At 39.3% G+C, this 27,915-nt stretch overlaps 3 protein-coding genes across 5 annotated transcripts in view; 2 read left to right on the top strand and 1 right to left on the bottom strand.

Annotated features, from left to right (window-relative positions):
- LOC135478275 (uncharacterized) overlaps nt 1-8,223 on the top strand; it is a 42,461-nt gene extending 34,238 nt beyond the window's left edge. The window contains exon 5 of the mRNA XM_064758549.1: nt 8,102-8,223. The gene's annotated coding sequence lies outside the window, so the exon portion shown is untranslated. The remainder of the gene's footprint in view (nt 1-8,101) is intronic.
- LOC135477589 (mucin-5AC-like) lies at nt 73-9,792 on the top strand. 2 transcript variants are annotated; one of them, XM_064757748.1, is made up of 6 exons: nt 73-167; nt 1,881-1,983; nt 2,449-2,634; nt 3,679-3,772; nt 6,022-6,787; nt 7,941-9,792. In XM_064757748.1, the coding sequence occupies exons 5-6, from the start codon at nt 6,411-6,413 to the stop codon at nt 9,652-9,654; spliced, it is 2,091 nt and encodes a 696-aa protein (XP_064613818.1). In that variant the 5' UTR covers nt 73-167; nt 1,881-1,983; nt 2,449-2,634; nt 3,679-3,772; nt 6,022-6,410; the 3' UTR covers nt 9,655-9,792. The 2 variants fall into 2 exon arrangements, with proteins under 2 accessions (XP_064613818.1, XP_064613819.1); XM_064757749.1 differs by lacking the exons at nt 73-167; nt 1,881-1,983; nt 2,449-2,634; nt 3,679-3,772 and having other exon boundaries at nt 5,312-6,787.
- A 6,441-nt stretch (nt 9,793-16,233) lies between these two features.
- On the bottom strand, nt 16,234-27,050 carry LOC135478063 (citrate synthase, mitochondrial-like). 2 transcript variants are annotated; one of them, XM_064758327.1, is made up of 9 exons: nt 26,953-27,050; nt 24,818-24,877; nt 24,015-24,122; nt 22,174-22,392; nt 21,417-21,587; nt 20,071-20,270; nt 19,346-19,577; nt 18,455-18,664; nt 16,234-18,002 (listed from the first exon to the last, which is right to left on the bottom strand). In XM_064758327.1, exons 1-9 carry the CDS (start codon nt 26,998-27,000, stop codon nt 17,838-17,840), a joined length of 1,413 nt encoding a protein of 470 aa, XP_064614397.1. In that variant the 5' UTR covers nt 27,001-27,050; the 3' UTR covers nt 16,234-17,837. The 2 variants fall into 2 exon arrangements, with proteins under 2 accessions (XP_064614397.1, XP_064614399.1); XM_064758329.1 differs by lacking the exon at nt 26,953-27,050 and adding an exon at nt 26,308-26,367.
- Between the last annotated feature and the right edge of the window lie 865 nt (nt 27,051-27,915).

The following is a 27,915-nucleotide window of genomic DNA, read 5'->3' as shown; positions in this document are numbered from 1 at the left end:
ACTGTGTGACGCAGTTTGATACGTCACAAACACGTGACGTGAACAACAGAGATCTTTCTGCTGAACATTTTCGCGGTAGAGCGACATTGTGCAGACGTTGATGCTAAAGTAAAACTCACAGATCTTTCTTCTCAGAAGATACGGGTTTAGAAGAAACCATAAGAGAGGTACAGTTTTTCTTGAGATACATGTTTGTCTTTGATTTAGTTTATTATGTAATTTGTCTGTCGCTCGTGTACATGTACTAAATCATGTGAGAATCACTTCACTTAGAATCAGACCACTCGCCATGATTTTCCTCTGCCAAATTACGGCTATTCAGATAACAACAGAGGATAGAAATAGTTCACTTGTAGTCATGATCAATCACTGAACACCGTAGGCATTAAAGGGTTAAATTTTAATTCGATTTGTCAATGGTACAGGCTTTGAAATAATGTTTAACTTGTGGCAGTACATAATGGCAAATTTTCAAGCATTCATGTTTTGAAAAGATACAATCTTATAAATTACACAGCAGTTTTGCCAAGAATTAGACCAGTCGCCATGATTTTCCTCTCTTTGTCTCAAATGTGTAGGCCTAACACACCAAACGCGAGAGTGAAAAGAGCCAACTTGTAGTAAGAATTTATTGTTTAACTCCATTAAAGGGTAAACGTTTAATTCGGTACAATGGTTACAAGCTTGGAAATAATGTTAAAGATGATACAGGACATAATGGCAAATTTTCTAGCTGTTGACATAATTAAAAAAGTCACAATCTTATTTAGTCATTATACATGACAGTTTTGTCCTCTACTGAACATTTAGCCCCAGTAAAAATACTTCATTTTCCTTGCCGTGCTGCTTATTTCCAGCCATTATGTTACGTGGTTTCTGTTACAACACGACTAAGCCTTTATTCTGTTAAATATTCATTAAGTACAATGTAAAACATGTTAGTAAGGCCTACAATCCTGCTTCATTCGATTCAAGCTTTGGGGTATTTTACAGTAGCTTTGAAATCGTCGTATTGACATACGAAATATTTTTCACTTGGTTTTTGTTGATATTATCAAGCTTTGAGATAATATTACTCTAGATTTTGGGATAATCGTTTTAGGGTTTGGGGACTTCAATTGAGGTAATCGTATTTTTGGGTTGCCGTATTCTGTTGTTTTTTTAAATATCACTTTATTACTGATGATTGAAGTCTCATGTTGGCATCCAGATCTGCGTTCTTTCATCTAGCAGAAGAGCAACCACCCACAACCAATAAATCTCGATACTTTATAGATGAGCTATCATAATTTGAGATATATTTAGTTTCTTATAGCTATACGACGATGTAAATTAAGATCAGGTTTAGTTTTTTAAACAGTCTAAGTTATAACTCGTCTATCATAAGATAGCTTTATCGTAATCTAAAATATGAAAGACTAATTTAGGATAGTTTTATATTAACCTTAGATGGAACTGGGAAATCGATTATAGTTTTTGGGTAATTTATAACACAGCTGGGATATTCTAAAATTAAAGATAGTTTCACGGTGACATGAGGTGCATCTGAACCTTTTGAAATACCCTTTAAGAAATGCCCAAAGTACAGCATAAAAAAACCCCTAAATTATGAAGAATATTGCCTAATGAATTCAAAATGTTAAAAACATTAACTATTTTCATGAGTATGAACGGCACTCATGGTGTATAAGGTATTAATTTCAAATTTCTTAATATATGAAAATAATTTAGCCCAAATTAACCTAATAATAGGGTATGCAAATTAGAAAACTATTTGGCTCTGCTGCCATAGATCTGGGATAGTCTAAAGATTGTTTTTATGGTAGTTTCCAATCAGCGACTGATTTTATTTTCGAAATTCTGCATTTTTATCTCTGCAGCCGATGGCTTGGAGATGCCACAACCGTTTCTCCCTCCCTCCAATAGAGAGCACAGGGACCCAGGGTTATGTCCCTAAATCGACACCAGCGACGATTTGCCCAGGTATGAAAGGATTCACTGTTAATACAACTATATATGTTAAAGGGAAAGGCATCTGTTTCAGCTGTATAATTCTAAAATATCAGTGTAATGAATTTTTGTTTACCGAAAACGAGACCTCTTAAGACATAAAGTCAAAAACATTTCTTAAAAGTCTTGAGTAATTCTTAAATAAATAACTTAAATACATACATATGAAAGACTTACAACAGAGTAAATCTAGAGCAGTGAAGACAGTACCAAACTTGGCAAATTGTTACACTTATTACCAGTGAAATATAGCCGCTTATCAATTTACTTCAGTAATTTACTTCAAGACGAGAAAACCTGGGAGTCTTCTTTCTCTTTTCTTTGATTTTAATTTTTATTTTGACGATTACCAGCAATAAATTTATGAACACTTGTATAACTTATGTGATTAGAGATTATATCAGATTTTTGGTTACACATACGATGGCTAATTTTCAGATACGTCGCCCCCTGCATATTTGGGAACCAGAATGTATGTGGCTGGTTCAGCCAGTCACATCTACCAGGATGATTCGAGCTATGACGTCAAATCATTGGTCTGTGACAGTTCAACCAGCAAGGCCTTCTGGAACGATGGACAAGGCAGCTCAACTTCCAGCAGTTTCGGGTCTCAACCAGTGTTCAGTAAGTTGATTTCTAGAAGACTTTAGAAAGATTTGAACTTTCACGAATAATTCAGTTAACGCCTCGTGAAATCGGGCTAGTTGCATGAAATCTTGGTGTGCCTAAGGATATGACAGCTTCGTGAAACTTCGAGTCGACCTCTTAATTTCAGCCATTCTTGTTTTAGTATGAGTTCAAACAACAACTCTGATAGTATTCAGTGAATAATAAAAACTTAAATGCATATTTTATTTTCACATTTAACGATGCAAATAGAAACCTTCTGAAATGTAACTTGCGGTTGATGTTGTCGGCGATGTTTGTTTACGCCCAGTTGTCTCAAAATTAATGAAATACACGAAAAACACTTGTAAAGAATGAACACAAACATTAGTTCTTTACAACAAAAGTCTTGTGTCATATTTGAACAATTCTATCTTGTGCTTAATTAACTCAAGATCTTGTTTTTGTTTTTATTATTTTGTAACACAAAAATGTGTACTTCATATACACGTTTGTGTTGGGGTAACACATTTCTGTGTTGAATGAAACAACCCAAGTTGTCGTGTTAGATTGCCACAGGTCTTTTTTTGTGCATCTTTCCCAACATAAAATGACACATACAATATAGTGAAAAGGCCAAAATTTATTTATTTGTTTGATTGGTGTTTTACGTTGTTCAAGAAAAGGAAGAAGCTAATCTTCTGAAATGACACGAACCGCACGTACTTGTAGGATCCAACCTATAATATACGGACATGTAATGATTTATCTGTCAGATTGTACCCAAGAGCTTTCACTTTCGGACATGTGTAAATATATTTAGGTAGTGGGGACATTACTTCATATCAGTTTAACTACTATAGTGGTTTACCGGCCTGACTGAGTAAAGTGGTCGGGCTGATTTCAATGTGATTTTTTCTTTTCTCATATACAGATGTCTTTGTTTGCACATAAAGTTATGGTGTCAGCGAGTTAGCTTGTATTGTGGAGTTCTCCTTTAAATTAAATTTGAAGTTTCTGATTGGGTTTGGCAGTACTTTGATACAACTTCGTCTACTTCAGATGAATATGTGAACAGGAAAATAGAGCAAAGACGCCAAGATGTGGCTGAACTTAGTTTGTTAAAACGGATAGAAAGGGCAGAGGATTTCGATCGGTAAGTTCTCATTATCACATCTGCAATCCTTTCTCTTTGTGTGTTGTGGTATAAACGGGACATAGTTCGTTGTTTGATTAAATAAGCGGCTACGGAAGTTGATTTGTATCTTATCATGGTTGGATACCGCCCTTTGCTTTCGACACAAAAATCAAATACCTCAAAATTTTTAAATTTATAAAAAAAAATTCAAATGATGTTCTGTATTTGGACATAGCAGTTTTATGTTTTCTGTGCTGTAAAACAGGATTCGCACGGGTTGTTGAAAATATTGAAAGTAATTGAATATTACTTTGGGAGTTCAAGGACTGGAAAGTGCTTGATTTGACCATTTTTATGTGGAGGTCCTTGAAAGTACTTGATTTGTTTGTGTCACGTGAAGAAAGTTATTCGGTGGTAAGAATGTGTGAATCAACTGACAACAGGCAAGCACCTAAAGCGGCCGCCAGTGGTATGTACGCGGTCATAGTTTTGCGCCACTACAGACTTCCTCTTTTCCGCCACAGGGCGCTAAGACCGCCATTTTTTGATTTGGCGGTAAGAACTTAAGCTGTAGTCATTGAGAGTGATTTGGTGCGTAAAGAAAAGCATTGGAGATGCCTGGCAACTGTCGTTTTAGCGATGAATGGCTGCAGTTCGTAGATTTCAAGGACTGTTTTGAGCGCGACGCCAGCAGTGTCAATCGGGCATACTGCCGATTGTGTCCCCGAAGTATAGATGTCTCCAGTATGGGCAAGTCCGCCTTGGACTAATCATGACTGACAGTGGCGCTGTTTACAAACACATGCGTTGTGCGGAAAAATTTTAAGCTGCGCTTTTTATTCTGACGGACAGAGGAAAATTTATAAGAATCAATGATGGGTTATCTGATTATCAGTGATGTCTGCACCAACTGACGGCTGTGGCACCAACACAAGGCTGCGTACTGGTCGAATGCCACGTCATTGCTGAACCACACTTTCGAAATGGCCTAAAAAAGTATTAAAAGTTGCGCCTGTTGTCTCAGTTTGTACTCGAAAGCGGAGATTGTCATTGTCGTTTGAGGTACTTGAATTTGTATTTTAAGTACATAAAAGTACTTGAAAAGTCCTTGCATTTTTTTGGCCGTCAGGCGTGCGAACACTGTTAAAACTGATGGACTAAAATGCCATGTTCACAAATTTCAGGCTTGAATAATACCTATTTTTTCATACGCCATTTCGTTAATTCTTCTAACGAAATCAAATCAAGGACGACAAAAATTCCTGAATCTAACAATCCTTGTCACACATAACAAGACATGTGGCCACTTGACAGCAACATGTGTTGACTGGTATCTTTTCACGCATAACAAGTGCATTTGGCCACTTGACAGCGACATGTGTTGACAGTATCTTGTCAGACATAACAAGACATATGGCCGCTTGACAGCGACGTGTTAACTGGTGTCATGTCACACATGACATGTTGAAATTGTTTTATATTTTGTCTTTGGAAGTCAACATTGTCTTCTCCTTCCTCGTCATGCTGAAATTATCAAGTTTTTCTGTTTAAGTTAACATTGCCCAGTCCTTCGCCTTGATGCTGAAATTGTGTTTATGGTTTGTCTGTGGTAGTGAACATTGCTCAGTCCTGCCTGTGCGTCCTGAAATGGTTTCCATATTCTGTCTTTGGAAGCCAACATTGCCTTGTTTTTTTTTCCCGATTCTGAAATTGTTTTTATGACTTATCCTTGGAAGTCAACATTGCCCCGTTCTTCTTCTCGGTGCTGATAATTTTTTTTGTTTTTTTTTTTGCGGAAGTCAACATTGCCCACTTCTTCCTCCCAATGTTGAAGTTATTTTTTGTCTTTTGAGCGAACATTGTCTGTCCTTCCTCGCGATGCTAAAATTATTCCTTTTTTTCTGTGGGAGTCAACGTGATCCAGCCCGTATTCTTAGTGTTGAATTTGTTCCAAACTGTTTGTCTGTCGAAGTGAGATCACCAGCCTTTCCGTCCGATGCTGAAGTTGTATTTATGTTTTGTCTGTGGTCGTCAGCATAGCCTTCCTCCCGACACTGAAATTGAATGTATGTTTATTTTGTGGAAATCAGCGTTACCATGTCCTTTCTCTCATTATCTTCTAGTTCCCTACACAAACTCTCGACGTTTTCCAAAAGCTTTCGGAAATTAACAGTGTCAAGGATGAACTTTTTCAGCATGTATGCTTCTATGACTGTAAAATGTATGATTCTAAAATTGCCCATAACTTCTTGTTTTCATTCCTCCAGACATGCGAAGAAGATCCTACCAAAGTCTGGGTCACTGGAGTGGTTACAGGACACCGACCTAAACATGCTCGTTTATGAAATGGAGGATCTGGAATGGCGTGTGTTTGAGGTTGTTTACATCATTAAACCAGACTACAAGGACTACGCCATGCTGATCCCAGAGACAGATAGATCTGTTTCTTGATAACAGCTACAAACTGCTGCGACGGTTAACCAAGATAGACGGATACTCCCAGCTCAACGTGAGGCCAATCACAGACTTGCCGCGTCCATGTTACCTTCCTAGACCCATCAAAGGCCATTTGTGGGAGCATCCATCGCCTAAACCCAGCTGTGCTGGAAGCTTCAAAAAATCAAGCATACCACTGCCATTTGCGAAAGAAAACGTCATGGAGAGATTAAATATTCCCCCAGAGATTCACAATTTGATCAGAAGATTACACAAAGCTTACGCTAAATTGTGCACAATGGTTGATCAGTGGTTTAGCCCAGGCACAGTCAAGGAGTATGTCAAGCGAGCAAAAGCAAAAGGTGCTCGCACCCATCCGACCGCCAAGGAGACTGTACCCCAAACTACAGGCATGGAGACTGCTACCCCAATGTCAAGCAATGAGTCTTGCCCTAAGACAGTGCCCAGAAGATTAAGAGTTCCTCTGTCATCTTTTCGACCCAGACTTATACATAACAATCGCTACAACAAAGTTGCCTCAAGTGGCTATGGGGGATCTAAGAAGAAAGAAAAAACAGCTACAGAGGATCCCAAAAGGTAAGTTATTCTTTTAAATTGTTCATTTCTGACACACACCTGTTGCTATATCAACTTATATGCTTTTCTTTAATCTTTGTATTCTATAAACTTTCAATTTGCTTGATTGTATGATGCAGAAAAAGACCATGGACAAGTGAGTTGAAGCAGAAGAACCACGTTAGTTGACTGGTATATTGCCATACATAATTAAGTTATCAGAAGTATGGCCTCTTGACATTTTAACCCCTGTTCATTCTAATCATTCATACCAATGCTCAAATCATATACCAATCTCCACGTGTTATAGTTGTATCTAATTCCGCGCAACCGCGGCATCAAGAGCTGTATAAGCTTAGTATTCATGGTTATTACGTCAACATCATGCCTTTATGAACGGTGGCAACCAAAGCTTGACTGAGCTATCTATATTCATCCCACCTGAAAATTATTTACTGGTAACGAGTTTGAAAATTTAATTCGATATCGTTGCTAGAATTCAATGTCAACTCACTGTCTACACTGCCCCAGTGAAAACTCTCCACTGTTTCTCGGTTACATATTACCAGCTTTAGTTACTATTTATACATTATTTCTTAAAATTTCTTTTGGGAAGTTGTGGTTTGTGGTGTTTTTGGAAATGAGTCTTGCAACTATCAATTTGCAACGTTCTTATACAGCTTATGAGTGGTATACGAATGTTGGACTCGATGCTTAGATTCCTCATTTTGATATGGCTTTGCATACTTGGGAAGGTCTGCAGCAACCTGCGGATGGTTGTGGGTTTCCCCCGGGCTCTGCCCGGTTTCCTCCCACCACAATGCTAGCCGTCGTCATATAAGTAAAATATTCTTGAGTATGGCGTAAAAAACTAATCAAATGAAATAAATAAATCAAATGGCTTAGGCTTTGTTTCTGTAGAAGTGAACTGTATCTTTCCCTTTCTCCCGAAGGTTGAAATTGCCTCTGTGTTTAGTCTGCCAAAGTCAGCATTGTCTTGTCATTTTTCTGTACGTTAAAATTGTTGATTGTTAAAATTGAACATTCTAATCTCCTTTCTATCATTGCCTTTTTGTCCTCTAAACAAGGAACTCTATCATGCATGTAGGCTGGCTTACCACGTGTTCTTTCAGTTGATTCTAAAATTGCCCATATCATGTTATTCTTCCTCCAGATACGCAAAGGAGATCCTACCAAAGCCCGAGTCGCTGGGCTGGTTACATGACATGGACCTAAACATGCTGGCTTATGAAATGGAGGACCTGGAATGGCGTGTGTTTGAGGTAATATACGTCATTAAACCAGACTACAAGGATTATTCCATGCTGATTCCAGAGACGGATAGACCAGTCCTTGATGATGGCTACAACCTGCTTCAACGGCTAGCGAAGATAGACGGATATTCCGAGCTCAACGTGAGACCAATTATAGACTTACCCCATCCGTGTTACCTTCCTAGGCCCATCAGAGGGCATATGTGGCAGAATCCAGCGCCTAAATCCTACGGTGGAGGCTTCAAACAATCTCGCATACCATTGCCTTATCAGTTTGCAAAAGTTAATGTCACAGGATCACAGAGATCAGATATTTCTCCAGAGATTCACGATTTGATCAGAAGATTGCACAAAGCATATGGCAGGTTATGCACGATGGTTGATCAGTGGTTTAGCCCAGGCACAGTCAAGGAGAATGTCATCCAAGCGACAGCCAAGGGAACCCCAAACCATCCGACAGTCAAGGAGACTATCGCCCGAGCCACTTTCAAGGAGACTGTCGCCCAAGCAACAGCAAAGGAGAATGTAACCCAAGTGACCCCCAAGGAGACTGTCACCCAAGCCACAGCCAAGAAGAGTGTCACGCAAGCGACAGCCAATGAGACTTACCCCCAGCCAGTGCCCAGAAGGATAAGAGTTCCCCTGCTGTCCCCTCGACCAAGGCTTATACATAACAACCGCTACAAGAAAATTGCCTCCAGTGGTTATGGGAGATGTAAGACAAAACCAAAACCAACATGTATCATGCAGACAAGCCGATCGTTTGTGTCCACCAGAAACAATATAGCACCATCTCTTAGAGGACAAACATGTCAAACCCTGCAGAAAGATCCTACACCAACACGCAAAGTTGATATCAGGACCGTGGCCAGACTCAATGGGTCCAGACTCCCAATTCCTGTCAAGCTATCCGCGTCTAGCCTACCCACGACATCCTCCACATCATCGGAAGCTGCTACTGCATCAAAGGATACTTCTTCCACAACTACCGTTGCGTCGAAGGATGCTTCATCGGCACCTACCACAGACATCAGGACCATGGCTAGGCTAAATGGATCAAAACTGCCACTTCCCATAAAGTCAGTACAGAGTACATCTCAACTGGTGTCTATAAGGCAGCGCACATCTTCTATGTCAACAAACCTCAGACATCCGGCTCAAGTGACAAATCGTCCTCAAAAGCCTATCCGACGAGTCAACCTGCGTTCCAACCTGTACAATGACATTCCCTCTACCGGCTATGGAAAATCTAAACCTGGAGTGAAGACGCAGTTTTATGCAGCCACAAGCTGTTTCTCTTTCTCCACCAATATCAGCCAAAGACCAGTTCAGCCCAAAACTGGAATTCGAAAAACAAAGCAACAAGACAGTTTGAAGCCACCTAAACCCGACATCAGAATGCTAGCTAGACAGAACGGATCGAAAATCCCGCTTCCCGTAAAGCTGCTCCTAAGCGAATCACCGACTCAACCTAAACCAGCAATTAAACCAAAACCACCGTTTCATCCTGAACCAGCAGCTAAACCAAAGCCAGTCGTTCAGCCAACACCCGTTCTGCCAAATCACCAATTCAGCCCAAACCACCGATTCTACCAAAACTACCGCTTCAGCTAAAATCACCGGTTCAGCCAAAATCGACGATTCAGCCAAAACCTACCGTTCAGTCGGAACCATCGGTTCAGCCAAAAGCACCTGTTCTGCCAAAGCATCCCGTTCAGCAAACATCTCCCATACAACCAGAACCACCGGTTCAGCCAAAACAACCGGTTCAGTCAAAACAACCGGTTCAGGCAAAATCACCCACCCAGCTCTTACTATGCCCGAAACCACCAAGCACTCCGCCCCCTCAAGACGGCAGACGGCCAATCCGTGTAGTGACTCCGTCCTTGGACCCCGACAAGCCTTGTCCTATTAAACCAGCCAGGGGGATTCTCAAGACATTGTGTGAGCGGATGGACTTTCGAGAAATGGACGCCATGTTTGAAGCTAACAACCATCCAAACGACTACCCCGCCATTGTGCCAAAATCTTGAATCGCTTCTTCTATCGTCAAATGGCGCCTCGAAGGCTCGTCCCCATGGGCCTTGAGAGCTGGACTGCTCTAAACAGAAGGAAAGTCCAGTTTGACCCAGAGTCAAATGACCAATTTGATGGAGAGTCAGCAAGCAAATATGAACCAGACCTAGAAGGCGAAGAGTTTCTCGAGTTAGAAAGGCAATGCAGTGCAGAGTTTGAAAACCCAGACGAGATTGACAGAGAAAGCTAGAAATTGGACTGCTTTGAACAATTTGGGATGTTTGATGGATCAGTTACCTTTTCTCATCTGGATTAATTCGACCTTTGTTTTACAACATACATGTAACATTCTGATTGGCTACAGAACCTCTCAAAAAAGAAATATGAGTTTGCTGAAATATGTTTACCAAGGATATTTGGCAGACTTTGATGTGATACAAGTTGCTTCATTTCTAAAGTCGACGATAGTGTCCGAATCCAACAAGAAGAGAAACAAGATATTCACGGTAAGGACAAAAATCCATGTATAGAGGTGTACAAAGTGTGTGGTTTTGTTTTATTGTAAAGTGAAATAGATGATATTTATATACTGTCTATACTTTTTGTATGTATCTTAATGGTACTATTTTATATAAAATATAATAATTAAAAAATCTGTACTATAATAATACCTTTTTATTAGATATTTAGCAATATAGAATTTAAAATATCTCTAACATGCTACTGCATGCATTTTAAATCAGGGTTTAACTTCCTTTGGGCTCTTCCCAAACTTTCTCTTGCCGTACTCCGTAGGCTTTCTCAGGTATTTGCGCATAGCATTTGTAACAAACTATTGCGGATCATCTAAATGCTACAACATTCAGAAACGGCATACAGCCACCTTTTACACCAAAGTGTATATTTATACACCCAAATATACCAAAACATGGTTTAGTTTTGCCATACTGTTTTTTTAGCTTTGTTTTTTTTTTCTTTTTAATTATTTTTTTATACAAACACACAACAGGTGGTACAATTAAGGAGCCAAACTTCAGGCGTTGTAACGTTTTTAAGACTCAAACTCAAGCTCTATCACCTAGGTTACAGTACAAATATTTTACTACATGTTGTACGCCAACTCGTGGCACGGCTCCTACGACTCGTACAACAATACGTGATCATATAACTTGTACACCAACACGTGGTACAGATCCCGAGTCCATTATACCAACACATGTTACGGATGCCAAGTACACCGATGTTGGTACGGATTCAATGCCTAACACACCAACACATTATACGGATCCAATGCCTAGCACACCAAAACGTGGTACGATTCCAATGCCTAGCACACCAACACATTATACGGAGTCAATGACCAGCACACCAACACATTATACGGATACAATGCCTAGCACACCAACACTTTATACCGATCCAATGAAACTCACCTACTCAGCTACGGTTACATTGGTACGCCAACGTGTGGAACTATTCACATCATCTCACGTGACGGTGGTATTGTTCCCACAACCAGGAGAGCCAACACCTGACGGGGATCCAGTGACTGACATTCCAACCTGATACGTGGCTTTTATTCTACAACCAAAGTGATAGAATTCATGTCCGAATGGTAACACTTACTCCTGCTTTATATCATTAAACTACACCAAGACTTTTTTTTTCTATTTTTCTTTCTTTATTATTATTTTTCTTGTATAAATATTTTTGTTTTCCATTTTAACACATCCAATGTGGCCCACAACTGTTGGCCTAACCATGCCACAATCGCTCTCTATCAGTGTGACTTGACAACTCGTTGTTTCACTGAACCCTGTACCGGGCATTTGTTTGAACATTGATTTTTTTTATTGTTTTACATCTTATCTGTCATTCAATATCGGTTTCTTGCGATATGCTCAAAGTCTTTAAGTGTATTTCTTGATTCTGTCGGCTATAGAACGCCTTGTCTGTAAAAGGCGCGATATCTTGTTATTATATAAGCTCCTAAAGAGCAATGTTGAGGAATTTATAGACGTATTTACAGCAAATTCTATTTTTTACGAAGCCTCACAGATGGTTTCTTGATATATGCAATTTAATATTGTGATATTTGCAATATGCCAATAGAATGTACACAATATGCCTTTCTGATGTATATCAGAATATGCAATATGACATTAAGATGTATGCAATTTTTCAAATTGCCGCATAACATACATCTATAAATATATATTTTCGTATTGTTTTTTATTGTATTTAATTTGTATGTATGCTATTATATATTGTACATGTTTTGTATACGAACTGTTTTAAATAAATAAAACTATGTAAACTAAAAGAATGATGTGTTGTGCATTTTGTTTTGTAGCCAGATAAACAAGGTTCAATCCCAAGACGTGTCAATCCTCACCTTTTTTTACAATCGGTTCTTTAAGTGGTTTCTTGCAAGCATACAAGAATTAACTGATCAGTTTTTGGATATGACTGTTTGAGTAGTGCCTTCCTGACGTGTTACATTATGACAACAATCATGCGTTGTGTGAATGAAGGAATCCACTGCACTTTTAAACAAGATTCCTAACAATAGGCCGCAGGACTATGGAGGATAAAAATGGATTAGTTTTAGTTTTGAGCAAAAGGAGACGACAGATCAGACATACAAGGTGAGAAACGGGTAATATTATGCGTTTTAAATGATACAGTGTTCGGACATGACAGGAACATGAATAAAAACACCAACCTGCACTGATAATTGACTGTTTCCAATAGTGATTCAGCAGTCACGTGCAGATCGAACCGATGGATTAGGTTGATGGTTAACGTTGTTTAACAATTTTTCACTTATACGATGGTGTTCATGTGGAAAGGATATCGCATTGGTTGTCATGTCGGCTGTCATCTCGGGTTGTTCAACACATGGTGTGCAGTCACCCCATTCTAGTATCCCATCTGGTTTCCTTGGGCCCAGGTCAGTTTTGACAGCTGGCGAGAACAAAGTGCATGTATAGCTGACATGAAAAGTTAGGAGATTATAAGATATGAAATTTTGGTCTAAGTTGTTAGAAGGAATAAGCGGTGTTGTGTGTTCGTTAGTCCCAGTCCCCAGTCAAAAGCCATGGCGTACGGTTTCGTACTTACTTTCCTGTGCGCCATCCAAAAGCTCGTCTCTTCCTTCCGGTATGTAAGATCTAGACCTGAAAAGAAACTGGAAACCGCAATATATCTTTAACTGTTGAATTTGGTCAAATAAGAGTTACATTTTGGGGGCTCGTCATGACTCAACGTACATGTGTGGATAGAAATTATTGGTATATTTGGCTATGGATTTGGACTTTTAGTGGTGATATCATGGGGATATGGGGGGAATGCCGTCGAGATTGTTGAGAATTACCAATGATGCATTGCGAACAGGGCTGGTTCACGTGCAAACCTTCAAATTTGTCCGTTGATAGCTTTGGAGGGGAAGGAAAGTTGTTTGTTTCTCGGTTTGAGTGACAGGCAGCCAATTTATGTTGCAAGTTGGCAAGTCCATGTTTGATGTACGGGCTTACATTTTATTTCTGAAGTAGGGTGGTGTTGTGTAAACATGTCTATCGAGAAAACTATTGATCCTAAATCCTTTGAAGACCACCAGAAACTGTATGTCTTGGGCTACAATTTGGTGCAAGTTTCATATTTCTAGATACCATAGTTCTGAAGTTAGAGTCCATTGAAATTACGTAACTAATACACCAAATACATGAAAACATTATCAAAGTTAGACACTTTTTATGGTGTCATAAATTCGACCAATGGCTGGCTTCCAAAGCTTTCGGTGAATGTCCAAGATTTTTTTCAAACTTACTTTAACTGGAATCACTCTACAAATACATCAAATGTCAAAGAATCTGTTCGTTGGTTCTTGAGAAGAAGATTTTTAAAGGTTTTGATCAACATCTAAGACGACCGCCATGTTACGCGACCAAAAGTTAACCAAATCTGCTAAAATTTGCCTCGTAACCTTGTTCCTAAAATCACCAAATTTCAACAATATCCAATGAAAACTTTTCCTTTTACAGCTCTTCAAGCTTTCAAAAAGGTTTCAAGAAAATGGAAGAAAAATAATTTAAAAAACAAAACAAAAACCGAACGATTTAAACAGGCGTCCAAGTACAGAGTGCTGGGCCACCGAATAAACCTGCCGCCAAACCAGTGTAAGCTAAATTCTGGCACAGGGCCTCTCCTAGGACACATGACTGTGTTAAGGACGATGCTGAATGAAAAGGTCAAGGTTGTTAATTTTCGATTCAGTTGACATCTTACTCTCAAAGAAAAGAAAAAGAAAAAATATGTAGTGATCTACTAAATTTAACAGAATGTCTGTTGTCTCAGTGAAGCTAGAATGTATTATGTTATTGCAGTAGATTATTCTGTTAAATGTAGCAGACCTTTTCTATTCATTCAACAAAATAGTTGCATTATACTAACAAGACATTATGATGAAGGGGACAAAGCATATGTTATAATAACAGTATACATTCTTTCAGACAACACACAAATCTATTATTTATTTGATTGGTGTTTTACGCCGTATTCAAGTATTTCACTTATGCAACGGCGCCCAGCCTTATGGTGGGTGGAAACCGGCCAGAGCCCGGGGGAAACCCACGACCATCCGCAGGTTGCTGTCAAACCTTCCCACGTACGACCGGAGAGGAAGCCAGCATGAGCTGGACTTGAACTCACAGCGACCGCATTGGTGTGAGACTCCTGGGTCATTACGCTGCGCTAGCGCACTAACCAATTGAGCCACGGAGGCCCCCACAAATCTATTAAAATTAAGATTATTTGTTGAGTGTATTAGGAGATAAATCCATGCCAGCTGACTTAAGCAACCTTTTACGACCCAAATAACATTGAAAATAGGTCAAAGGTTATTTCTTACCGATCAAAAAGAGAAAGTACTTGTGTAACCATGAGTTCAGAAAATATTAACAATTAAGGATGTCTTATGGACTCTTTATCACACCGTCACAAAATCCCATTTATAAAATCCGTTATCTCTCTAAAAATTATAAATGCATGAAATATATATTTTAAAAAAAAATTCGCTACACCGTCACTATTTCATTGCATTTTATTGCCAAATGCCGACTTAAGGCTCAAAGTTGCTAGCTTCCCTGGTACCAATGGATAACTTGTGAAAATAAACCCTACTTTGAAATTTACACTACATGCATACATCTGGGTTGAGTTTTACAAAGCTAGCTGGTTATGTTATGGTTCGAGTCAGAAGGAAATCTGATTGGAAAACTTTCACTCTAGTAGGTACTGACCATATATGTTTTGCATATACATAAATGCGGTTTTCTAACGGTGAGTGCTGTAGGCTTATACATGTGTAAGACAACCTTAAACTTCTGTCTAACACTGCTCACACACACATCTACTTCCTATTGATTGTATACTGGTATGTAAATAGGGGTGATGGGGTAAATAAAACCATGCAAGTTTTAACCTTGCCTTTCTATTCTATGACCTGCCCCGATAGCACAGTTGGTAGCGCGTGCGCTTCCGGGGCAGTAGAGTCAGGTTCAATCCTGGGTCGGGTCACACATAAGACCTTAAAAAAGAGGAACTTGTAACTTCCTTGCCTGGCCTTCAGCATTAAGGAGATAGTGCAGCGACTGGTTGACCGTATCAGTCTAATGGCTCGTGTGGGGCGCCTTACTTGTCTTCAGTAAATTGTCGTCAGCACTAGATAAAACAGCGGTGGAAATCCGTCCTGCAACAAAAGAGGCACCTTGCAGGTACATGCACTCGAAGGAATCCGTTGTCGTCATATGACTGAAAAATTGTTATGTTCGACGTTAAAACCCAAGCACTCGCTCACTCTTTTCTGTGAGCTAACAGTATGTCACATGTTCACGCTGGGGCGTCTACTGAATCCACTCAACAACAAATAACAAACGTTTCGCTGTCTATCAGACTTTACATGGGTTAACTGGTACATCCATTGTCGTCTTCAAAAATGCCATAACACCAACTGTATCAAGTACAAAAACAAACATGCACTCCAGTATGAAACACTTATTCTGTATAAAAAATCCCGGTGAATTCGCGCACTAGAAAAGTATTCTGTTTTTTACAGCTCCTTCTCTTGCAATTTTTCAACAAAAGTTCAGTATACTGATAAACACTACAAACAACTGGTAATATCACATTTCCTTTAATACACTTCGTAGTACAGATTACTTGAATAGCAATTAAGGAAATGGACCAAACCCGGGGTACACACGACCATTCCTTAATACAAGTCTGCTACTATACAGTGTACGCACCTGTAAAACACTGGATACACAACACTACTCCAGTCTGTTTGGAAAATGCAACTTTCTTTGGATCACATTTTTCAACTATACACACATTTTACAAACCAACAACTGTACAAGATAATTCATAAGTCAAGCACTTATAAATTAAAACCCCTTAACAAATGGTTGTACTTACTCATATACGTGTACTGTAATTCGTCGTTAATTGCACTAACACTGCACACTAAGATTTGTTCTTACTTTCTGGGAGAAAATCTGGGGTCATGTGTTCCAGTAGCAACTTCATAACTATTACTTCAGTACAAAAAATTGCAACCAGGAAAAGGTTTACAGCATACCTTGTTTTTGGAGTTTTTTTTTTTGTTTTATAGAGAGACCTGCCCCTGATTATCATATTTGCATATTTATAACCTTGTGTCATGAAAGTTGTTGGGAATACAAACACCGGTAAAACAAACACATCAGCTGAACAGTACCAATATTAACCAGTTAAAATCTGGGAAACTGACTTCCTATTTGACACATGAACGAAAAAAATATTTAAGGACAATGGTGATAGAAACGTGACACCAATAGCTTCTAAAAAAATCCATTGATGGCTAACTCTCTTAATAGAAAAAAGAGCAAAAGGTTGACTCTGCTAAACAGCAATAAACATATACCCCAGAAGGCTCAGCTGCAATTATGCTAGACTACTTATCCAGGTATTAACAACCAGGTGAACATTAGCACATAAAGTCAAAAATCCTGTTGCAAATAAGGGAATGTTTGCATGGTTAGCTACCAAGTTATTAAGCAAAATCAACCTTTGCTACATCAAATTCAAGACAGCTAGATACCCTGTCACTAAGACACCTGTAGGCAATATTTTTCTTTCCATGTTTGTTGTTACAACTTACACATCACTACACAAGCTTACTACCATAAAAAGAGTCTTTTCTCAAAGAAAAACATAAATCTCCAAAAAATCTTAGGAAAACTTAAATTTACAGACAACAAGATAACATAAAAAGTAGATCACTGTATTACAACTTTAAGAGACCCAGTCTATGTATGATGGTTACTGCAGCGGTCAATGACTTTAGCCAACTTTCTAAAAGGACGAAATAAATATCAATGAAAGCAGCATCCATTATGGGTTCTGTTACTTGCTAAATACAAGATGTTTCATGCTTCTATACTATGAAGTTTAGTATTCATATTGATTTCAATCTCCACAAATATTCTTTTGAGTCTAAGTTTGTTCTTACCTGATTCTACAAGAATTCATATTTCTATTTCTTTTGGGGGTTTTTTTTTTTTTTTTTTTTTCCCTCTCTTTGTGAATATTACTTTCTGTCTTTGCTAAACTCATGCCTTGTATGATATAACTTAACGCTGGTATCAAATACCTGTTAACACAGTTCTAGTCTACAACAAGAAAAAATACCCCAAAAAAGAGGCTAAATTGTAAAAACAACATTTACTAGGGACTCGTTATCGTTATGAAGCCTTGACCAGCTTCTTGTAGCCTGGTGTGTCAAAAGATTTGGGTCTTTCTATGGGAAGTCCGAACGCCCGGTCCCAGATCATGGAGGCCATACACCCGAGAGATCTGGACACCCCAAACAGCACCGTGTAATAGTTCATCTCCTTCATTCCGTAATACTGGAAACAGCACAGACAAAAAACAGCATTTATTACGGGTTGTTCATGAAATCCACATAGGTGACATGTCAGACTCTCAGAGGACAATTTGGAGAACTCAATATTTTTTCAGTACAAATTCTTGATAGTATCCAAGTGAATTTATGACATTATGAATACAGTCAAACAAAAATAACAACTTTTCTTTTATATTCAGACTACCACATCCGGAGCGTTCCCAGTGGTTTGGGTGCTTGCCTTTCACTTGAGACAAGTAACCAATGCCCATTCTAGGACAAGATTTTCCTCCTTCCTTTCTTCTCTAGGACTCGGTGATAAGTCACTGATGGTGTTTTTGTGTGGTCTTTCATGAAGATCCCGGTCATACACAGAAAGATTTGCCAGCATAACTAGCTACAAGACTGATCAAGGACTAGCACAAGGTGATCATAACAGAGCACTGTAGCACATACCTGCAGAAGGACTCCACTGTGAGCGTCCACATTGGGCCAAGGGTTCTTCACTTTTCCCAGCTCTGTCAAAACGTCAGGTACCACTTCAAACAGTTCTGACACCAGTTTGAAGAGAGGGTCGTTTGGCAGGTGCTTCTGAGCAAACTCTCGTTGTACCAAGTAGCGGGGATCGGTCTTTCTCAACACAGCATGGCCGTAGCCTGGCACCACCTGAAGTCACACAATGCACACTTAAAGCTTATTTGAGTGGTGTCCATCACTGCACTCAAGAAGTTGCGTTTATACATGTATGAATATGCTGTGGTCAGATTCATGAATAAATTCATTTCGGGTAGCTGCAACTGCCGACTCACAATTTTCCAAGGGAGGCCTTTGTGGCTGAGGGGGTTAGCTCACCAGCACGGCACAATGATCCAGGAGCCTCTCACCAATGCCGTTGCTGGGAGCTAAAGTCCAGCTCATGCTGGTTTCCTTGCTGGCCGTAAGTGGGAGGGATGGTTATCAGTTTCCCCCGGGATTTTCCCAGTTTCCTCCCACCTTAATGCTGGCCGCCGTCATTTATAAAATACAGTGTTAAAGACCAATCAAATAAATAAATTAATTTTCCAAGTCAAAAAGTAATGCCAAAAGAAGTCGAGACCATGTATTAAAATCATACATGCAATGATACATCTATCTTTTTTTGTCTGCATTTATATTTGTATGTGGATCTAGTCATGTTTGCATTAAGATCTGGCCTATTGGCATCTGCATTATGTCAGGATTCAGTCATGTTTGCGTTAACATTTAAATCTTTCACATTCACCGGGATTTATTCATGTGTGCAGTAATGGCTGCAGCTATTAATGTTTGCATAAACATCTGGATTTATTCATTTATTCATTCACTCACCTGTCCCTTATTCAGCGTATCCCAGATGTATTCTCTCAACTTCTCCGGTGGGACATTGTCTCCGATCTCCTCTCTCAGCTTGGTCACCCACACCAATACCTCCTGATTGGCTAACCCGTGAAGGGGACCGGCCAATCCATTCATCCCGGCAGCAAAGCTGAGATAGGGGTCTGAGAGGGCACTGCCGACCAGATGACAGGTGTGTGCGCTGACATTACCACCCTCGTGGTCACTGTAACCAACACAACAACTCATGTCATTGGTAAAATGACCTAAAATTTCTCCTTGAAAGAGAGATTTTTACTTTTGGAGATTAAAACATACATTTTTCCAAAGGGACATCACCCTACTTTTGCAATGTAACCTTAAAACACCATTGAAGATTATTAAAACTTAGAACTCGGCAAAATGCATAGGGAAATTTGAGGTCGTTTACAAAAACATTCAGCAGACAACCGCAAAATACAGTCTCAGTCTCAATACCTATCATGGAAGCTCAGTGCTAACAGTCTAAAAAGGCAGTGTTTTTGTTCAGATAATACTGCCAGATTGTCATTATTTTGGCAATATTCGACCCCATCCTGCAACATAATTCAGAACGAAGGTAATCTAATCCTACATGTTTATACCATACTATGTTAAAATAGGCAGATACCTCGTACGAATCTGTGAAGGAAACTGTGAATGCGTCCTGAAAAAAACAGAACTCATGCCAAGCTACAGACCTATGAATGGCAAGGTACAGCCTCATCAGCTCTGTGAAGTAAGGGTCTTCATATCCCAGCATATCGGTGAAGTTCCAGCTCCAGTCCTTCTTTGGGTCGATTGCTCCCACTGATGTGCCCTCACGGAACAGGTTACGGTAGATGATAGCAGCCACTGTGGGAAGCTTTGCGATCATGTCCATAGCATCCTCATACACATACTGAAAACAGACCAAGTGAGTTTAAAAGCTACACTCCATTATGTACAGGTCGGGTTCTTTCGTGTAAAAGTAGCACAGACCTGCTAGCCACAGCTTACATAGGCACATACATAACAATACCTGACGACATCCATCACCTGTCACTCAACCAGTGATCTATGCTTGCAGCCTATTAACGTAAAACCCAACTTCTATCACTGAATTTAGGTTCTTGTCTTTCTTAGATTGGGATTTAGACACGACATGCCACCCAGGAACATTAGTCTGACGATGGGACTAGCAAGTGCTTTGGGTTTAACGTCGCTCTTAACAATCTTTCAGTCATATGACGACGATAGTCATATCAGGAGGATGGTTCTAATGTGGACATATTTATAAAACCGAAACTTTAAAAGTCACAGCAAAGAAATCAAGTATTACGAACAGACCAGTAACATAAACTTACACAAAACCAACCAGTACTTTGCCTATTTCCCTTATCCTGAGCATGAAGCAAGGAAGTGTCAAGATTTAGCTGTTCTTTGGTTTGGTTTTTTTTTTTTGCAAAAGGGTAGATTTTAGGTTTGATGTGAACTGGACTTGAACCTGAATCCCTTGCTAGCAAATGCACTCACACTGTCCACTGAATACTAGGATGAATAGCTACTGAGTGTGACATGGAAAATTGAAACTAAGTGCTTATTTCACTAAAGTATGAGAGAGAAAAAAACACACAAAAACATGCTCTATGTAATGTCCATGTAAAAAATATCAATTGTTGCGGATGAAGGGAAATCAGAATAGCTTTCTCCCTTTCTACACATCAGAATTCAAATTGCAGTTTTGAAACTGGTTTCTGCAGTAAAGGGAGATAACCCAAGTCCCCTGCAGACAATCATTTCTTTCTGAAAGGCCTTAAATTTCACACTGGAAAGATTTTCACCGTTTCACTGCTGAGAATGTGAGACCATCCTAACTTCAGAGCTCTCTTTATTCCTTTGTTAAATTTTCTTCCCTACTCATTCCACCCAAAAATTGGAACTGGCCAAAATTTGGACATTCCCGTTTTTTCCCCTGTCATCCTCTCAGATGCTTTTTGGTGGATAAAGACCCAACAGTTGTGAAAATATTTTCAGGTTCTCTTGGAGTAGACAAATTTGGACTTACCTCCCAGTACAAAGCCTTCTTAACTCCATCAGCATAGGCCTGAGCAAATTTACTCTCGCTGTTTAGGGCTGTGATTGCTGCACTGAACTGTGACATGGGATGGAGATTGCTGGGGAAATTGTTTAACATGGTGATGACGTGGTTAGGCAAGGCAGCACGATCATTCCACTCCTGTAACAAAAATATGTCTTTCATTTTTGGGGGTTTATCCTTTCAAGTTTTATTTGTGACTGAATTTTCAAACATTATTTCACTTCTAGTGTGAAGACCAAAACAATTTCTTCTGATCCTCAGAATATAACACATAGTGCACATCACCATTTACAAATATTCTGCCAACAGCCAAATGTAGAGGTAAACTAGTACGGTACTGGCGGGTACCCTCACAACAGCTGACCCTGCAGACTTCCAGGTCTCAAGTCTCTTGTTGCACCATGTCAAACATGTCACATTTCTATATGACGTGTATGGTCTACACATAGTGACATTCCCCTGTGTTGTGTTGATGCTACAGCAGAATGGTCAGCATCATGAAATATGTCCCAGTAAAAAATTTTCTTGGTATCCCATTCTCTTTGTTATTATCAGCATATTTTCATGATGGATAAAATCCATAAGCCGACCTTGGAAAAATACTTAATATTTTTCAGAAACTGTTGCCATTTCATATACAAAAACAAGACAAACAACTCAAACAATGAGACAGAAACTAACTCCTGAGTGTTTTTGACTCCTGAAATCTGACCAAATCTCTCACCTTTGTGATGGCATCAGCCTGAGCCTGTGTGGGGACATCGCCAGTGACAAGCAGCCAGAACAACCCTTCAGGTAACATCTCCTCCCCTTTACCCCCAAATGTGGGCAACACTTTCTGGCACTCAGGGATGCTGTAACCACGGAAACGGATACCCTCATCGGGATCCAGAACGGAGGTTTCTGTCACGAGGCCGCGGATACCTCGCATTCCACCATACACCTTGAATGAGCCAGGATCAAACATTTTAGAGCACTTAAGAAAATGATTTGATTTCGTGCGATATGCAGGTCCAAATTTTTATGTAAAAATTCTGGATAAAGCTATTATTTAACATATCTTGTGTTATACACCTGTAAATAAACTGAACTTTTTATCTGCAAGAACAAACCATTTGTACAACTGTCCATTCGGTCAGAATGAATTCCGAACCTTAAGATGCATATATGGCCACTGGGATCCATTTTCAATAGGCTTCTTGGCCTATTGTAAGTAAGTACTTGAAGTTGAAAAGCTCAGCATAACAAGGGTCAGTAGATATTGGTGAAAAATCAATACATCACAAAAGAGAAATAACTCTGTATAAATGGCTTTGCTGTCTGGATCCATATTCTTCAGACTTGTCATGCTTGTGCTAGGTACAGAAGCACCCAGGGCCTAATCCAGCCCTTCTCAGCGTTCCCTAGTAGAGTGCCCTTTGCGTCAAAAAAAAAAAAAAAAAAAAAAAGAAAAAAGGTAAAATCCCCAATAAGACTCGGATTATCTACTTAGTCACTAGGCTTTGGCTTGCCATTCGCCACAATGGTTTTGGCAAATATAATTTCTGTGTGGTAAAAGCAGATTTGCGTCCCTTTGCCACAGTGGCAAAAGCAATGTATGCCTTTCAACTTCAGTTGTTTAGGTTTAAATTCGTAAATTTACTTGAATTTAATCTTGGATTCAGAATCAAGAAGAATATTTGACTTCAGTGTGAAAGAACTTGGTTATGAAAACAACAAAGTTTTTAAAGAGTGTTTAAAATCGGAAATGTATGCCCTGAAGCAGGTGACGAAAATTGGACCCGCGATAATACAATTAGCAGTTAGCTTATGCGAGCCGGGAATTACTTTCAATTTAAAAAAAAAGAAAAAAAAAAAAAAATGCCGACCGACAGACTCAACTCCAAAAAACAGGGTTTGTTAACAGCAACAAACAACTTTTTAATGATGGCCTGGGGTAGCTATGATACAATGTGATGATCAGATGCACATGTCATCTGGGATGGCAGAGTTCTGCACATATCAACAAATACAAGCCATCCTTAGACTGAATTTTCGGGCTAGTTACGTGTTGTGGTGTGCACGTGGGGTGGAGGTCAACCGTAGGAACCGAGAACCTTAAAAATGTATGAGAATCAAAATATTCAACAATGATGTGACCTTCAGCGCCCCTCTGCCCTTCTGCCAGATTAGGCCCTGGCACCTCAAGTTTAAAACTCTACAGTAAAGCCGCTCAACTAATGTAGCATTCTGGACAGACAATACCATTACATAACACAAATTTACAGCTGTATTTCTATTTTTTCTGCACTGAAAACAAAACATCTAAGGCGTTAAAAGTTGTCCAGTCTTTGCCAGACGTCCAGATGTGAGATACTAGGAGAACTTAATACACCGAGCACTGAGATAATTTTTACATGGTGGAGGACAGGTTTAGCAAATGTCTAATGTCCAACACTGTTAATAATGTTACATGTGATTTACATGGCAGTATTGTCTGAACAGTTGACCACTTTCAAAATGTTCCATTGCTCTGGACACCAGAACATGTCACTGGCTGAACCACAATAACCAAATTTCTCTCACCATGTCCAGTGTGACCTCTCCGACCTTTGCATTGCCATATTGCTTACGGAACTCTGCCACCTCCTTCTGCTTGCCGGGTATCAAATCTGACAGCACATCTTTGAGATTCTGCAATTGCAGAAGATAATATAGGTCCTTGTGAACTTGATCAACACTGTGCTACATATATGTATATCTAAGTTTCAAGTTTGAATTCTAAAGAATCTCAAGATATTAAAACTACTGATTTAGAGATGAGTTATGTTTCTTTCTCATCAAACCACACGTGGGAAACAATAAAGGGCACTAAATGAGAATAGTAGAAAATGAAACATGCAGTATCCATCTGTCATAAAAGTTATGATCTCACAATTGTTCAGTTCTATTCAGATATTACATGCAATTCACTAGAGCTTTACATAATCCTCAGGAACATTTTGATGAAACAGAGGGGAGGTCCTTTGATAACAATCATGCAATATGCATGAAAATTTGTACAGTTCATGTACAGCATAACCCATGTCAACAATAAATTTATCATTTATATGGTCATGAGTGTGTATGTTATTCATGAAGATTTATGTCAACAATTTCAATTATGTCAAAATTCTTCACAAAATTTATCTGCTTCATTCACATGATCCTTGTTTAAATACTGGAGTGCTCCACATGCCTCTGACTAGTGCCAAGTGCCAATAAACAATTTAAATTAACATGAGGTTTCCAATAAACATGTTACCAATATGATGACACAGAAATATATAGTGGCAACATTAAATATAAAGTTCAATTGTCATAAATTCACAATTTGCGGGTAAACTTACTGTTGATGAGCTTGCACTGACTTGTCTGCTGCTAATGTTGAAAGCTGAAGGTAATGCATTCTGTGGGAGGAAACAAAGAGACTTGTAATAGCCACAAACTTCTTTTCTCAACAAATGTTAAAACAAAACAAGACAACAATTGATGGCTTTTGTTTTACACGTTTTTAGTCCTCCAGTAAATTATCTTCCAAAACTCATGATATTTTATACAAGTAAAAACAATTGAAAGCTTTAGAACTGGGGACTATTTTCTTGGATTTTATGGTCGTGCACGTATCATTGTGCATCTCCTTGCCTTTTCAGTGGACTCCTAAAAAGTCCAACATGTCACCCAGATCTGACCAGAGAACACACAGACATTGTTTATCATATCTTCACTTCTATCCACTATACGATCATTTCTTTGTGAGAAGTACAAATGTAACTGATCCAAGTGGCACAACCATGAAAATTACTATGTGAAGTGAGATTTTTTTATTTATTTATTTGATTGGTGTTTTACGCCGTACTCAAGAATATTTCACTCGTACGACGGCGGCCAGCATTATGGTGGGTGGAAACCGGGCACAGCCTGGGGGAAACCCACGACCATCCGCAGGTTGCTGAAGACCTTCCCACTTACGGCCGGAGAGGAAGCCAGCATGAGCTGGACCTGAACTCACAGCGACCGCATTGGTGAGAGGCTCCTGGGTCATTACGCTGCACTAGCGCGCTAACCGACTGAGCCACGGAGGCCCCATGTGAAGTGAGATTTCATGTTACCGCCTTTTTCTGCAGTATACACACTGACTTATCCCAGAGAATTCATCACAGTTGTGCACAGCCATCACAGAAGAGATCATTTTAGTCTGGTGCCCTGATTCCTTGTCCTACATCAGCAGAATTGCCAGAAGGCAAGGTGCTAGATTTTACTTCATATTTATTTGATTGGAGTTTTATGCCATTTTCAAAAATCTTTCATTTATAGGATTATGGTGGAAGGAAACCCGGCTGAGCCTGGGGGAAACCCACGACCATCCACAGATTGGTAGTAGACCTTCGCACATAAATTCGGAGAAAAAGTTCAGCACTTGAATTCACAGCTACGGCATTGGTGATCCTTTTAAATGAGGCGACTTTCCATCAGAACTGCAGCATACCATCAGGCTTATCACAATGTCTGAGGTAAGGTCTTGTCAAAATTCAGACTATGCGGTATGCTGATGTGCAAACCACTTGGCCACAGAGGCACCCCCAAGGTACTAGACTAAAAAATACTTCTGCAAGGGCTGAGTTATTTTCAGCTAGTAAGTCTGGGGCCACTTTCACAAAGATGTCGTACCGGTACGATATCGCACATATAGGACAATGGTACGTTAATAGCAACGTACAAAATACCGTACGACAAATATGCAAGCAAAAAAAAATATCTTACACCACTTTGTGAAAGTTGCCCCAGATTACCAGTAACAGTTGTGGATGAAAATTTTGCATTTATTTGAAGAAATTACTTAAGCAATATCCTTCTTCATACACTACGACACATTGCATGTCTTTCTTAGGGTAACTCTTGTGGCTGTGGCACTCGAATCAGAGTCAGGCTCGCAGCTGTGAGCAAGAGAAAAGTATTTTTCCTACATTAGAATAAATGGGCAAGAATGAAGGGAAACCTTTTGGATTCCATTTCATTGCAGAAGAGAGGGATTCCCTGAAATATCGATCTGTTTCAAAATATAGGCCTGCCTTAAGTAATTATAAATTAAAGTTTTAAATGAACAATCGCCAAGTGAAGCACCATCAATTATGTCTTTCCCAAAGATGTCGAGATCTTTTCATCATTTCAGACATGAATACGACAGCTGTCAAACAATCACATCAAACACTAAAGCAAATATGCGTTAAACATTTTACTGCAAACAAATCAAAATGTTTGCTTACTTCGCATGAAAACTAAAGAATGTTTAAATACAATTAGATGTAAAAAAAATGAACGGCAAATCTGCCAGTCGAGATGACTTTGAACTTGTGAAAAATGCCCACTCAAGATCGAAGTCGACAGATCTTGACCTATAAGTTTGCATTTTAGACAGCATTTTGATACATATACGGTTCATAAATCGGAGGTCTCCTGTCCTAAAGACACAAGATATACTCACTTTGTTATACAGCATGCATCGTGTCGCCAATGTTCGTACAAGTGACATTTTGCAGACGAAGTGTAGCGCACGCCGTGCCAGTAGGAGTCTGTGGGAGGAAGAACGAACGCACAAGACCCGCAATGCATTATGGGAGCTTGGTAACGCTCTTTCAAAGGTCAAAGGTCGAAAACCTGGCCACGGTTGACATGTGTTTAGTATAAGCGCGGGGTTTATTTTACAAAAGCCTTCTGTGACTGCACGCTTCATTGATCGTTAAATACTTTAAAAATATGCTCTTTATCGAGTGTAAATCTTAATCATGTCGGCAATATTGCTTAGTGTTTTCTTCACGTTATTTTAAAAATCAATTCCGGTATAACATCTTTAGGGCCTATGTGGGCATATGGTCAAATATTTCAGTCATATTGTTCGGCCGGAACACCCCTATTTTAGCTGACGTGAAATGTACGATACAGCAAATATGTCGGCTTTTATGCTTTCAGTATAATTAAGTGTATAGAATTGGTTATGTCACAATCATTACATTAAATATTATTCAATGTATTCGAGGCCAGCTTATTCTGGCTTAGTCCCCGGTGTGTGGGAAGGGCTGCGAATGGTCGTGGGTATCCCCTTGGCTCTTCCCATTTTCTTTCCACCACTATGTTGGCTGGCCGTCGTATAAGTGAAATATTCTTGAGTATGGCGTAAAATACTAATGAAATCAATGAAATAAATAAATTATTCAATGTATAATGTAAAGTATACTGTATTAATTGCATATTGGTAATGGTTATTACAATAATTAATCCATCGGACTCCGCGTTTACTAAATGATTGAGACGTAATTAATATATCACATCCATGCATCTATACTGTCAAAAAATAATAATAATTTGTTAGATTTAACAGAAATTCTGTTGTCTGAGTGATGGTAGAATATATTCAGCAGATTATTCTGTTAAATATAACACACATTTT

This window comes from Liolophura sinensis, chromosome 11 (genome assembly GCF_032854445.1).
Source record: "Liolophura sinensis isolate JHLJ2023 chromosome 11, CUHK_Ljap_v2, whole genome shotgun sequence".
Lineage (NCBI taxonomy): Eukaryota > Metazoa > Mollusca > Polyplacophora > Chitonida > Chitonidae > Liolophura > Liolophura sinensis.
Note: the sequence above shows the minus strand (reverse complement) of the source record. Positions and strands in the feature narration are given on the sequence as shown.

Bases quoted from the DNA above. Each gene is read 5' to 3' on its own strand.
- LOC135478063 (XM_064758327.1), bottom strand. From the start codon at position 27,000: ATGTCACTTGTACGAACATTGGCGACACGATGCATGCTGTATAACAAA. The intron at 24,123-24,817 runs GTAAGTTTACCC...CTGCAATTGCAG, and splicing joins TCAGTGCAAGCTCATCAACA to AATCTCAAAGATGTGCTGTC. The intron at 18,003-18,454 runs GTATGTGCTACA...TGCTGTTTCCAG, and splicing joins ACAGTGGAGTCCTTCTGCAG to TATTACGGAATGAAGGAGAT.
- LOC135477589 (XM_064757748.1), top strand. From the start codon at position 6,411: ATGGAGAGATTAAATATTCCCCCAGAGATTCACAATTTGATCAGAAGA. The intron at 6,788-7,940 runs GTAAGTTATTCT...TTCTTCCTCCAG, and splicing joins GCTACAGAGGATCCCAAAAG to ATACGCAAAGGAGATCCTAC.